At 52.0% G+C, this 13,838-nt stretch overlaps 1 protein-coding gene across 1 annotated transcript in view; it reads right to left on the reverse strand.

Moving 5' to 3' along the window:
* Positions 1 to 4,438: 4,438 nt before the first annotated feature.
* The window catches only part of LOC112243811 (ectonucleotide pyrophosphatase/phosphodiesterase family member 2-like), a 45,479-nt gene continuing 36,079 nt past the window's right edge, over positions 4,439 to 13,838 (reverse strand). The window contains 3 exon segments of the mRNA XM_042317375.1: positions 4,439 to 4,741; positions 5,606 to 5,759; positions 7,970 to 8,102. Of these exon segments, the coding sequence (XP_042173309.1) occupies positions 4,571 to 4,741; positions 5,606 to 5,759; positions 7,970 to 8,102 (458 nt within the window). The 3' untranslated portion in view covers positions 4,439 to 4,570.

Below are 13,838 nucleotides of genomic sequence, written 5' to 3' on the forward strand. Positions count from 1 at the left end.
AGAGGGAGGCAGACAGGAGAGGGTAGGTAGACAGGAGAGGGAGGTAGACAGGAGAGGCAGGAGACAGGGAGCAGGCAGACAGGAGAGGGTAGGTAGACAGGAGAGGTAGACAGGTAGACAGGAGAGGGTAGGTAGACAGGAGAGGGCAGGCAGACAGGAGAGGCAGGTAGACAGGAGAGGGTAGGTAGACAGGAGAGGGCAGGCAGACAGGAGAGGGTAGGCAGACAGGAGAGGGTAGGCAGACAGGAGAGGGAGGCAGGCAGACAGGAGAGGCAGGCAGACGGAGAGGCAGGCAGACAGGAGAGGGTAGGCAGACAGGAGAGGGCAGGCAGACAGGAGAGGGTAGGCAGACAGGGTAGGACAGGGAGGGCAGGCAGACAGGAGAGGGTAGGTAGACAGGAGAGGGCAGGCAGACAGGAGGGCAGCAGCAGGACAGGAGGTAGACAGGAGAGGGTAGGCAGACAGGAGAGGGCAGGCAGACAGGAGAGGCAGGCAGACAGGAGAGGGTAGGCAGACAGGAGAGGGTAGGCAGACAGGAGAGGGGCAGGCAGACAGGAGAGGGTAGGTAGACAGGCAGGAGACAGGAGAGGGCAGGCAGACAGGAGAGGGTAGGCAGACAGGAGAGGGCAGGCAGACAGGAGGGTAGGTAGACAGGAGAGGGGCAGGCAGACAGGAGAGGGCAGGAGACAGGAGAGGGTAGGCAGACAGGAGAGGGTAGGCAGACAGGAGAGGGCAGGCAGACAGGAGAGGGCAGGCAGACAGGAGAGGGCAGGCAGACAGGAGAGGGTAGGCAGACAGGAGGGCAGGCAGACAGGAGAGGGTAGGCAGACAGGAGAGGGCAGGCAGACAGGAGAGGGCAGGCAGACAGGAGAGGAGGCAGACAGGAGAGGGCAGGCAGACAGGAGAGGGTAGGCAGACAGGAGAGGGCAGGCAGACAGGAGAGGGCAGGCAGACAGGAGAGGCAGGTAGACAGGAGAGGGCAGGCAGACAGGAGAGGGCAGGCAGACAGGAGGGGGCAGGCAGACAGGAGAGGGTAGGCAGACAGGAGAGGGCAGGCAGACAGGAGAGGGCAGGCAGACAGGGAGACAGGAGAGGGTAGGCAGACAGGAGAGGGTAGGCAGACAGGAGAGGGCAGGCAGACAGGAGAGGGCAGGCAGACAGGAGAGGCAGGCAGACAGGAGAGGGCAGGCAGACAGGAGAGGGTAGGTAGACAGGAGACAGGAGAGGGCAGGCAGACAGGAGAGGGTAGGCAGACAGGAGGAGGGAGGCAGACAGGAGGCAGACAGGAGAGGTAGGCAGACAGGAGAGGGCAGGCAGACAGGAGAGGCAGGCAGACAGGAGAGGGCAGGCAGACAGGAGAGGGCAGGCAGACAGGAGAGGGCAGGCAGGCAGACAGGAGAGGGCAGGCAGACAGGAGAGGGCAGGCAGACATGAGAGGGTAGGAGGGTAGGTAGACAGGAGAGGGCAGGCAGACAGGAGGGCAGGCAGACAGGAGGGTAGGCAGACAGGAGAGGGTAGGCAGACAGGAGGGCAGGCAGACAGGAGAGGGCAGGCAGACAGGAGAGGGCAGGCAGACAGGGAGGGCAGGCAGACAGGAGGGAGGCAGACAGGAGAGGGTAGGAGGAGAGGCAGGCAGACAGGAGAGGGCAGGCAGACAGGAGAGGGCAGGCAGACAGGAGGGCAGGTAGACAGGAGAGGGCAGGTAGACAGGAGAGGGTAGGCAGACAGGAGAGGGTAGGTAGACAGGAGAGGGTAGGTAGACAGGAGAGGGTAGGTAGACAGGAGAGGGCAGGCAGACAGGAGAGGGCAGGTAGACAGGAGAGGGCAGGCAGACAGGAGAGGGCAGGCAGACAGGAGAGGGCAGGCAGACAGGAGAGGGTAGGTAGACAGGAGAGGGTAGGCAGAGGAGAGGGCAGGCAGACAGAGGGCAGGCAGACAGGAGAGGCAGGTAGACAGGCAGAGAGGGCAGGCAGACAGGAGAGGGCAGGCAGACAGGAGAGGGCAGGCAGACAGGAGAGGGTAGGCAGACAGGAGAGGGTAGGCAGACAGGAGAGGGTAGGTAGACAGGAGAGGGTAGGTAGACAGGAGAGGGAGGTAGGGTAGGCAGACAGGAGAGGGTAGGAGACAGGAGAGGGTAGGTAGACAGGAGAGGGTAGGTAGACAGGAGAGGGTAGGCAGACAGGCAGACAGGAGGGCAGACAGGAGAGGGTAGGTAGACAGGAGAGGGAGGGTAGGTAGACAGGAGAGGGTAGGCAGACAGGAGAGGGTAGGTAGACAGGCAGGCAGACAGGAGAGGGTAGGCAGACAGGAGAGGGTAGGCAGACAGGAGAGGGCAGGCAGACAGGAGAGGGCAGGTAGACAGGAGAGGGCAGGCAGACAGGGAGGGTAGGTAGACAGGAGAGGGCAGGTAGACAGGAGAGGGCAGGCAGACAGGAGAGGGTAGGTAGACAGGAGAGGGAGGCAGACAGGAGAGGCAGGCAGACAGGAGAGGGCAGGCAGACAGGAGAGGGTAGGCAGACAGGAGAGGGTAGGTAGACAGGAGAGGGTAGGTAGACAGGAGAGGGTAGGCAGACAGGAGAGGGTAGGCAGACAGGAGACAGGAGACAGGAGAGGTAGGCAGACAGAGGGTAGGCAGGAGAGGGTAGGCAGACAGGAGAGAGGGCAGACAGGAGAGGGTAGGACAGGAGAGGGCAGGTAGACAGGAGAGGGTAGGTAGACAGGAGAGGGCAGGCAGACAGGAGACAGGCAGGCAGGAGGGTAGGCAGACAGGAGACAGGAGAGGGTAGGTAGACAGGAGAGGGTAGGCAGACAGGAGAGGGACAGACAGGAGAGGGTAGGTAGACAGGAGGGAGGTAGTAGGAGAGGCAGGCAGACAGGAGGGCAGGCAGACAGGAGAGGCAGGAGACAGGAGAGGGGTAGGCAGACAGGGTAGGCAGACAGGAGAGGGTAGGCAGACAGGAGAGGGTAGGCAGACAGGAGAGGCAGGCAGACAGGAGACAGGAGAGGGCAGGCAGACAGGAGAGGGCAGGTAGAGGGCAGGCAGAGGGAGGGCAGGCAGACAGGAGGGCAGGCAGACAGGAGAGGGCAGGCAGACAGGAGAGGGCAGGCAGACAGGAGAGGGCAGGCAGACAGGAGAGGCAGGCAGACAGGAGAGGGTAGGTAGACAGGAGAGGGCAGGCAGACAGGAGAGGGCAGGCAGACAGGAGAGGGTGGCAGACAGGAGAGGGCAGGCAGACAGGAGAGGGCAGGTAGACAGGAGAGGGTAGGTAGACAGGAGAGGGTAGGCAGACAGGAGAGGGCAGGCAGACAGGAGAGGCAGGCAGACAGGAGAGGCAGGTAGACAGGAGAGGGCAGGCAGACAGGAGAGGGTAGGCAGACAGGAGAGAGGCAGGTAGACAGGTAGGTAGACAGGCAGACAGGAGAGGGCAGGCAGAGGATAGGGCAGGCAGACGAGGAGAGGCAGGCAGACAGGAGGGTAGGCAGACAGGAGAGGGCAGGCAGATCAGGAGAGGGCAGGCAGACAGGAGAGGGCAGGCAGACAGGAGAGGGCAGGCAGACAGAGAGGGCAGGCAGGGAGACAGACAGGAGAGGGCAGGTAGACAGGAGAGGCAGCAGACAGAGAGGGCAGGCAGACAGGAGGGCAGGACAGGTGAGGCAGGCAGACAGGAGAGGGTAGGCAGACAGGAGAGGGTAGGCAGACAGGAGGTAGGCAGACAGGAGAGGCAGGCAGACAGGAGAGGGCAGGTAGACAGGAGAGGGCAGGCAGGTAGGTAGACAGGAGAGGGTAGGTAGACAGGAGAGGGCAGGCAGAAGGAGAGGGCAGGCAGGAGGGCAGGCAGACAGGAGAGGGCAGGCAGACAGGAGACAGGGAGACAGGGGGCAGGCAGATCAGGAGATGGCAGGCAGACAGGAGAGGCAGGCAGACAGGAGAGGGTAGGTAGAGGCAGGAGAGGGCAGGAGAGGAGTAGGGCAGGCAGACAGGAGAGGGTAGGTAGACAGGAGGGTAGGCAGTAGAGACAGGAGGGTAGGCAGACAGGAGAGGGCAGGTAGACAGGAGAGGGTAGGTAGACAGGAGAGGTAGGCAGACAGGAGAGGGTAGGCAGACAGGAGAGGGTAGGTAGACAGGAGAGGGTAGGGTGACAGGAGAGGGTAGGGGACAGGAGAGACAGACAGGAGAGGAGGCAGATCAGGAGCAGGGACAGGAGGGGCAGGCAGACAGGAGAGGCAGGTAGACAGGAGAGGGTAGGTAGACAGGAGAGGGTAGGAAAGACAGGAGAGGGCAGGCAGACAGGAGAGGGTAGGCAGACAGGAGAGGGTAGGAGACAGGAGACCCCTGTAGGTAGGTAGAGGCAGGCAGACAGGAGGGCAGGGCAGGCAGACAGGAGACAGGCAGACAGAGGGTAGGCAGACAGGAGAGGTAGGCAGACAGGACAGACAGAGAGGAGGGTAGGTAGACAGGAGAGGGTAGGTAGACAGGAGAGGGTAGGTAGACAGGAGAGGGTAGGTAGACAGGAGAGGGTAGGTAGACAGGAGAGGGTAGGTAGACAGGAGAGGGTAGGGTGACAGTGGTTTAGATCTCGCTCTCATACGTGTGCATGTGAGTCTTCAGTGAGAGGATTTCAGGGTAACTCCGGCTAGTCCGACGGTAGAAGTCCAGGCCCGTGAGGATCTCCACGTCTCGGACCCGGGCCGTGTGCAGCTTCATCAGATCCTCCACCCACTTAGACTCGTCCTCAGAGCTCTAGGGGGACGAAGACAACGTCAGATACCTGCACATTTCATGATGCTCTGAAATCTCTCTCAATTCAAGGGACTTTATTGTCCTGGGGAACATGTTTACACTGACAAAGCAAGTGAAACAGACAAACGCCAAATAATCAAAGGAACAGTAAACATTACTCACAAGTTTCAAAGGAATAGACACATTTCAAATGTCATATTATGTCTATATACAGTGTAACAATGTGCAAATAGTTAAAAGTACAAAAGGGGAAATAAATCAACATAAATATGGGTTGTATTTACAATGGTGTTTATTCGTCACTGGTTGCCTCTTGTCTCTTTCTGTCTCTCTCACAATTTCTCTCCCTGTTGAGGCAATAGCACCCTGTTCCCTACACAATACACTCCCTTTGATCAGAGGCCTATGTAGCAGTCCTATGTAGCAGTCCCTGTAGCAGTCCTATGTAGCAGTCCTATGAGCAGCCCTATGTAGCAGTCCTATGTAGCAGCCTATGTAGCAGTCCACGTAGCAGTCCCATGTAGCAGTCCTATGTAGCAGTCCCTATGTAGCAGTCCTATGTAGCAGCCCTATGTAGCAGTCCCATGTAGCAGCCCTATGTAGCAGTCCTACGTAGCAGTCCTATGTAGCAGTCCTATGTAGCAGTCCTATGTAGCAGCCCCTATGTAGCAGTCCCTATGTAGCAGTCCTATGTAGCAGTCCTATGTAGCAGTCCCTATGTAGCAGTCCCTATGTAGCAGCCCTATGTAGCAGCCCTATGTAGCAGTCCTATGTAGCAGCCCTATGTAGCAGTCCTATGTAGCAGTCCTATGTAGCAGCCCTATGTAGCAGCCCTATGTCATTTTGGACGTAGCCAGGACTCACACTGCAGCTCTCGTCGTTGTCTGAGCGGTGTGGTAGGATGAAGGCAGAGCTGCTAAGAGGTCCAGTACAGATGTCCTCAGCCTGGGTGAAGTCCAGACAACTGGTTATCACACAGTAGTAGTGGGTTGGAATGGGCCCTGAACCACTTCCATACCTGTAGACAAAATAGCCAGAGGACAGTCAGTAACTATGAGACAGGAAAGGGTCAGTCCCACAGACAGAGAACACACATGTAGCCAGAGGACAGTCTGTAACTATGAGACAGCACAGTCCCACAGACAGAGAACACACATGTAGCCAGAGGACAGTCTGTAACTATGAGACAGGAAAGGGTCAGTCCCACAGACAGAGAACACACATGTAGCCAGAGGACAGTCAGTAACTATGAGACAGGAGAGGGTCAGTCCCACAGACAGAGAACACACATGTAGCCAGAGGACAGTCAGTAACTATGAGACAGGAGAGGGTCTGTTCCACAGACAGAGAACACACATGTAGCCAGAGGACAGTCTGTAACTATGAGACAGCACAGTCCCACAGACAGAGAACACACATGTAGCCAGAGGACAGTCTGTAACTATGAGACAGCACAGTCCCACAGACCGAGAACACACATGTAGCCAGAGGACAGTCTGTAACTATGAGACAGCACAGTCCCACAGACCGAGGACAGTCTGTAACTATGAGACAGCACAGTCCCACAGACAGAGGACAGTCTGTAACTATGAGACAGCACAGTTCCACAGACAGAGAACACACATGTAGCCAGAGGACAGTCTGTAACTATGAGACAGGAGAGGGTCTGTCCCACAGACAGAGAACACACATGTAGCCAGAGGACAGTCTGTAACTATGAGACAGCACAGTTCCACAGACAGAGAACACACATGTAGCCAGAGGACAGTCTGTAACTATGAGACAGCACAGTCCCACAGACAGAGAACACACATTCAATCACATGAAGGCTCTATGTGAGGTTCAGTGACATTATGACCATGATGATTGAATGGAACCAGAAGTACAGATATTTGTAATGACACATTTTAGCCACTAGGTGGCCCTACAACTACATTTTGCTGGATCATTTTTACCTTTATTTAACTAGGCAAGTCAGTTAAGAACAAATTCTTATTTTCAATGACGGCCTAGGAACAGTGGGTTAACTGCCTGTTCAGGGGCAGAACGACAACATGTACCTTGTCAGCTCGGGGGTTTGAACTTGCAACCTTCCGGTCCAACGGTCTAACCACTAGGCTACCCTGCCGCCCTGCCTCTACTTTGGCGAATGAGTAAAATACGAAATAGAATATTGACCTTGTGCAGGAAAGGAAAGAGAAACATTGACTGTTCTAAATCATTAAGATGCAAAACGAGGTTTGGGTCTGACTTCCCATTGAGAAGTACAGTACTATGTGTCTGACTTCCCATTGAGAAGTACAGTACTATGTGTCTGACTTCCCATTGAGAAGTACAGTACTATGGGTCTGACTTCCCATTGAGAAGTACAGTACTATGGGTCTGACTTCCCATTGAGAAGTACAGTACTATGTTGTATTGTGGCTGCTTCCCAAATTAAACCCTGTTCCTTTTAAAACCTCTTACGGGTCGGACCCTTTCTTTCAGTTTTCATCTAAAATGACATACCCAAATCTAACTGCCTGTAGCTCAGGACCTGAAGCAAGGATATGCATATTGTTGATACCATTTGAAAGGAAACACTTTGAAGTTTGTGGAAATGTTAAATGAATGTAGGAGAATATAACACATTAGATCTGGTAAAACAGAATACAAAGAAAAAAACATGCGTTTTGTTGTTCCGTCATCTTTGAAATGCAAGAGAAAGGCCACACCGTATTACTGCAGATTAGGCGCAATTTCGATTTTGGCCACTAGATGGCAGCAGTGTATGTGCAAAGTTTTAGACTGATTCAATGAACCATTGCATTACTGTTCAAAATGTTGTATCAAATCTGCTCAAATGTGCCTAATTGGTTTGCTACATTTTCAAGTATAAAACTGTGCACTCTCCTCAAACAATAGCATGGTATTCTTTCACTGTAATAGCTACTGTAAATTGGACAGTGCAGTTAGATTAACAAGAATTTAAGCTTTCTGCCAATAAAAAACATGTCTATGTCCTGGGAAATGTTCTTGTTACTTACAATTTCATGCTAATCAAATTAGCGCACGTTAGCTCAACTGGACATCAATCCCGTAGAGGTTAAAGTGCACTTCCATTGACCAGCACTGGTCAACAGTAATGCACTATAAAGGGAATTAGGGGCTCTGATCAAAAATAGTGCACTCTAATAGGGGCCTTTTTGGGACGTAGCCTGTATGTCAGTGAAGACCGAAAACCCTTACTGTTTAATTTTCTCTGCCGAGTCTCTCAGGCCATCGTAGTCGTAGTCAAATATGGGCCCACAGATCAAGTTGAGCCCATTTCTCTCCATGGCATACTTCTTCACAAGAGTCTTCTGGAAGTAGCTCCATATTCCTGAAGGTGAGACAGAGAGAATGAGTGAGTGAGTAGAGAGAGAGAGAGAGAGAGAGAGAGAGAGTAGAGAGAGAGAGCGAGAGAGAGAGAGAGAGCGAGAGCGAGCGAGAGAGGCAAACTGTTACAAGAGCATCAGGAAAACTTTACAACTCGGCAGCATCTACACCCCTGTATGTTTAGGGATGTGAGGACAGACCGGATCAGATCTACACCCCTGTATGTTTAGGGATGTGAGGACAGACCGGATCAGCTCTACACCCCTGTATGTTTAGGGTTGTGAGGACAGACCGGATCAGATCTACACCCCTGTATGTTTAGGGTTGTGAGGACAGACCGGATCAGATCTACACCCCTGTATGTTTAGGGTTGAGGTAAGACTGGATCAGATCTACACCCCTGTATGTTTAGGGATGTGAGGACAGACCGGATCAGATCTACACCCCTGTATGTTTAGGGTTGTGAGGACAGACCGGATCAGATCTACACCCCTGTATGTTTAGGGTTGTGAGGACAGACTGGATCAGATCTACACCCCTGTATGTTTAGGGTTGTGAGGACAGACTGGATCAGCTCTACACCCCTGTATGTTTAGGGTTGTGAGGACAGACTGGATCAGATCTACACCCCTGTATGTTTAGGGTTGTGAGGACAGACTGGATCAGAGCTACACCCCTGTATGTTTAGGGTTGTGAGGACACACTGGATCAGATCTACACCCCTGTATGTTTAGGGTTGTGAGGACAGACTGGATCAGCTCTACACCCCTGTATGTTTAGGGTTGTGAAGACAGACTGGAACAGATCTACACCCCTGTATGTTTAGGGTTGTGAGGACAGACTGGATCAGCTCTACACCCCTGTATGTTTAGGGTTGTGAGGACAGACTGGATCAGATCTACACCCCTGTATGTTTAGGGTTGTGAGGACAGACTGGATCAGATCTACACCCCTGTATGTTTAGGGCTGAGGTAAGACTGGATCAGATCTACACCCCTGTATGTTTAGGGTTGTGAGGACAGACTGGATCAGCTCTACACCCCTGTATGTTTAGGGTTGTGAGGACAGACTGGATCAGATCTACACCCCTGTATGTTTAGGGTTGTGAGGACAGACTGGATCAGATCTACACCCCTGTATGTTTAGGGCTGAGGTAAGACTGGATCAGATCTACACCCTGTATGTTTAGGGTTGTGAGGACAGACTGGATCAGATCTACACCCCTGTATGTTTAGGGCTGAGGTAAGACTGGATCAGATCTACACCCCTGTATGTTTAGGGTTGTGAGGACAGACTGGATCAGATCTACACCCCTGTATGTTTAGGGTTGTGAGGACAGACTGGATCAGACCTTTACACCCCTGTATGTTTAGGGTTGTGAAGACAGACCGGATCAGATCTACACCCCTGTATGTTTAGGGTTGTGAGGACAGACCGGATCAGATCTACACCCCTGTATGTTTAGGGTTGTGAGGACAGACCGGATCAGATCTACACCCCTGTATGTTTAGGGTTGAGGTAAGACTGGATCAGATCTACACCCCTGTATGTTTAGGGATGTGAGGACAGACCGGATCAGATCTACACCCCTGTATGTTTAGGGTTGTGAGGACAGACCGGATCAGATCTACACCCCTGTATGTTTAGGGTTGTGAGGACAGACTGGATCAGATCTACACCCCTGTATGTTTAGGGTTGTGAGGACAGACTGGATCAGCTCTACACCCCTGTATGTTTAGGGTTGTGAGGACAGACTGGATCAGATCTACACCCCTGTATGTTTAGGGTTGTGAGGACAGACTGGATCAGAGCTACACCCCTGTATGTTTAGGGTTGTGAGGACACACTGGATCAGATCTACACCCCTGTATGTTTAGGGTTGTGAGGACAGACTGGATCAGCTCTACACCCCTGTATGTTTAGGGTTGTGAAGACAGACTGGAACAGATCTACACCCCTGTATGTTTAGGGTTGTGAGGACAGACTGGATCAGCTCTACACCCCTGTATGTTTAGGGTTGTGAGGACAGACTGGATCAGATCTACACCCCTGTATGTTTAGGGTTGTGAGGACAGACTGGATCAGATCTACACCCCTGTATGTTTAGGGCTGAGGTAAGACTGGATCAGATCTACACCCCTGTATGTTTAGGGTTGTGAGGACAGACTGGATCAGCTCTACACCCCTGTATGTTTAGGGTTGTGAGGACAGACTGGATCAGATCTACACCCCTGTATGTTTAGGGTTGTGAGGACAGACTGGATCAGATCTACACCCCTGTATGTTTAGGGCTGAGGTAAGACTGGATCAGATCTACACCCCTGTATGTTTAGGGTTGTGAGGACAGACTGGATCAGATCTACACCCCTGTATGTTTAGGGCTGAGGTAAGACTGGATCAGATCTACACCCCTGTATGTTTAGGGTTGTGAGGACAGACTGGATCAGATCTACACCCCTGTATGTTTAGGGTTGTGAGGACAGACTGGATCAGACCTTTACCCCTGTATGTTTAGGGTTGTGAAGACAGACTGGATCAGCTCTACACCCCTGTATGTTTAGGGCTGAGGTAAGACTGGATCAGATCTACACCCCTGTATGTTTAGGGTTGTGAGGACAGACTGGATCAGATCTACACCCCTGTATGTTTAGGGTTGTGAGGACAGACTGGATCAGACCTTTACCCCTGTATGTTTAGGGTTGTGAAGACAGACTGGATCAGCTCTACACCCCTGTATGTTTAGGGCTGAGGTAAGACTGGATCAGATCTACACCCCTGTATGTTTAGGGATGTGAGGACAGACCGGATCAGATCTACACCCCTGTATGTTTAGGGTTGTGAGGACAGACCGGATCAGATCTACACCCCTGTATGTTTAGGGTTGTGAGGACAGACTGGATCAGATCTACACCCCTGTATGTTTAGGGTTGTGAGGACAGACTGGATCAGATCTACACCCCTGTATGTTTAGGGTTGTGAGGACAGACTGGATCAGATCTACACCCCTGTATGTTTAGGGTTGTGAGGACAGACTGGATCAGAGCTACACCCCTGTATGTTTAGGGTTGTGAGGACACACTGGATCAGATCTACACCCCTGTATGTTTAGGGTTGTGAGGACAGACTGGATCAGCTCTACACCCCTGTATGTTTAGGGTTGTGAGGACAGACTGGAACAGATCTACACCCCTGTATGTTTAGGGTTGTGAGGACAGACTGGATCAGATCTACACCCCTGTATGTTTAGGGTTGTGAGGACAGACTGGATCAGCTCTACACCCCTGTATGTTTAGGGTTGTGAGGACAGACTGGATCAGCTCTACACCCCTGTATGTTTAGGGTTGTGAGGACAGACTGGATCAGATCTACACCCCTGTATGTTTAGGGCTGAGGTAAGACTGGATCAGATCTACACCCCTGTATGTTTAGGGTTGTGAGGACAGACTGGATCAGATCTACACCCCTGTATGTTTAGGGTTGAGGTAAGACTGGATCAGATCTACACCCCTGTATGTTTAGGGTTGAGGTAAGACTGGATCAGATCTACACCCCTGTATGTTTAGGGTTGTGAGGACAGACTGGATCAGCTCTACACCCCTGTATGTTTAGGGTTGTCAGGACAGACTGGATCAGATCTACACCCCTGTATGTTTAGGGTTGTGAGGACAGACTGGATCAGATCTACACCCCTGTATGTTTAGGGCTGTGAGGACAGACTGGATCAGATCTACACCCCTGTATGTTTAGGGCTGTGAGGACAGACAGGATCAGATCTACACCCCTGTATGTTTAGGGTTGTGAGGACAGACTGGATCAGAGCTACACCCCTGTATGTTTAGGGTTGTGAGGACAGACTGGATCAGAGCTACACCCCTGTATGTTTAGGGTTGTGAGGACACACTGGATCAGATCTACACCCCTGTATGTTTAGGGTTGTGAGGACAGACTGGATCAGCTCTACACCCCTGTATGTTTAGGGTTGTGAGGACAGACTGGATCAGATCTACACCCCTGTATGTTTAGGGTTGTGAGGACAGACTGGATCAGCTCTACACCCCTGTATGTTTAGGGTTGTGAGGACAGACTGGATCAGCTCTACACCCCTGTATGTTTAGGGTTGTGAGGACAGACTGGATCAGATCTACACCCCTGTATGTTTAGGGCTGAGGTAAGACTGGATCAGATCTACACCCCTGTATGTTTAGGGTTGTGAGGACAGACTGGATCAGATCTACACCCCTGTATGTTTAGGGTTGAGGTAAGACTGGATCAGATCTACACCCCTGTATGTTTAGGGTTGAGGTAAGACTGGATCAGATCTACACCCCTGTATGTTTAGGGTTGTGAGGACAGACTGGATCAGCTCTACACCCCTGTATGTTTAGGATTGTCAGGACAGACTGGATCAGATCTACACCCCTGTATGTTTAGGGTTGTGAGGACAGACTGGATCAGATCTACACCCCTGTATGTTTAGGGTTGAGGTAAGACAGGATCAGATCTACACCCCTGTATGTTTAGGGCTGAGGTAAGACAGGATCAGATCTACACCCCTGTATGTTTAGGGCTGAGGTAAGACAGGATCAGATCTACACCCCTGTATGTTTAGGGTTGTGAGGACAGACTGGATCAGACCTTTACCCCTGTATGTTTAGGGTTGTGAAGACAGACTGGATCAGCTCTACACCCCTGTATGTTTAGGGCTGAGGTAAGACAGGATCAGATCTACACCCCTGTATGTTTAGGGTTGTGAGGACAGACTGGATCAGATCTACACCCCTGTATGTTTAGGGTTGTGAGGACAGACTGGATCAGATCTACACCCCTGTATGTTTAGGGCTGAGGTAAGACTGGATCAGCTCTACACCCCTGTATGTTTAGGGTTGTGAGGACAGACTGGATCAGATCTACACCCCTGTATGTTTAGGGTTGAGGTAAGACTGGATCAGCTCTACACCCCTGTATGTTTAGGGTTGTCAGGACAGACTGGATCAGCTCTACACCCCTGTATGTTTAGGGTTGTGAGGACAGACTGGATCAGATCTACGCCCCTGTATGTTTAGGGTTGTGAGGACAGACTGGATCAGATCTACGCCCCTGTATGTTTAGGGTTGTCAGGACAGACTGGATCAGCTCTACACCCCTGTATGTTTAGGGTTGTGAAGACAGACTGGATCAGCTCTACACCCCTGTATGTTTAGGGTTGAGGTAAGACAGGATCAGATCTACACCCCTGTATGTTTAGGGCTGAGGTAAGACAGAATCAGATCTACACCCCTGAATGTTTAGGGCTGAGGTAAGACAGGATCAGATCTACACCCCTGTATGTTTAGGGTTGTGAGGACAGACTGGATCAGCTCTACACCCCTGTATGTTTAGGGCTGAGGTAAGACAGGATCAGATCTACACCCCTGTATGTTTAGGGTTGTGAGGACAGACTGGATCAGACCTTTACCCCTGTATGTTTAGAGTTGTGAAGACAGACTGGATCAGCTCTACACCCCTGTATGTTTAGGGCTGAGGTAAGACAGGATCAGATCTACACCCCTGTATGTTTAGGGCTGAGGTAAGACTGGATCAGACCCCCTGTTGTGTATTTCCTGGAATGGCCAGATCAATAGAAGATGGTGATGACTGGTTGAGACCCAACAAACCTTTAAAGCTTTCAGTAATTCCCAACCAACCTTTAAAGCTTTCAGTAATTCCCAATAAACCTTTCAGTAATACCCAACCAACCTTT

Source organism: Oncorhynchus tshawytscha, unplaced genomic scaffold, assembly GCF_018296145.1.
Source record: "Oncorhynchus tshawytscha isolate Ot180627B unplaced genomic scaffold, Otsh_v2.0 Un_contig_1711_pilon_pilon, whole genome shotgun sequence".
NCBI classification, from domain to species: Eukaryota; Metazoa; Chordata; class Actinopteri; order Salmoniformes; family Salmonidae; genus Oncorhynchus; species Oncorhynchus tshawytscha.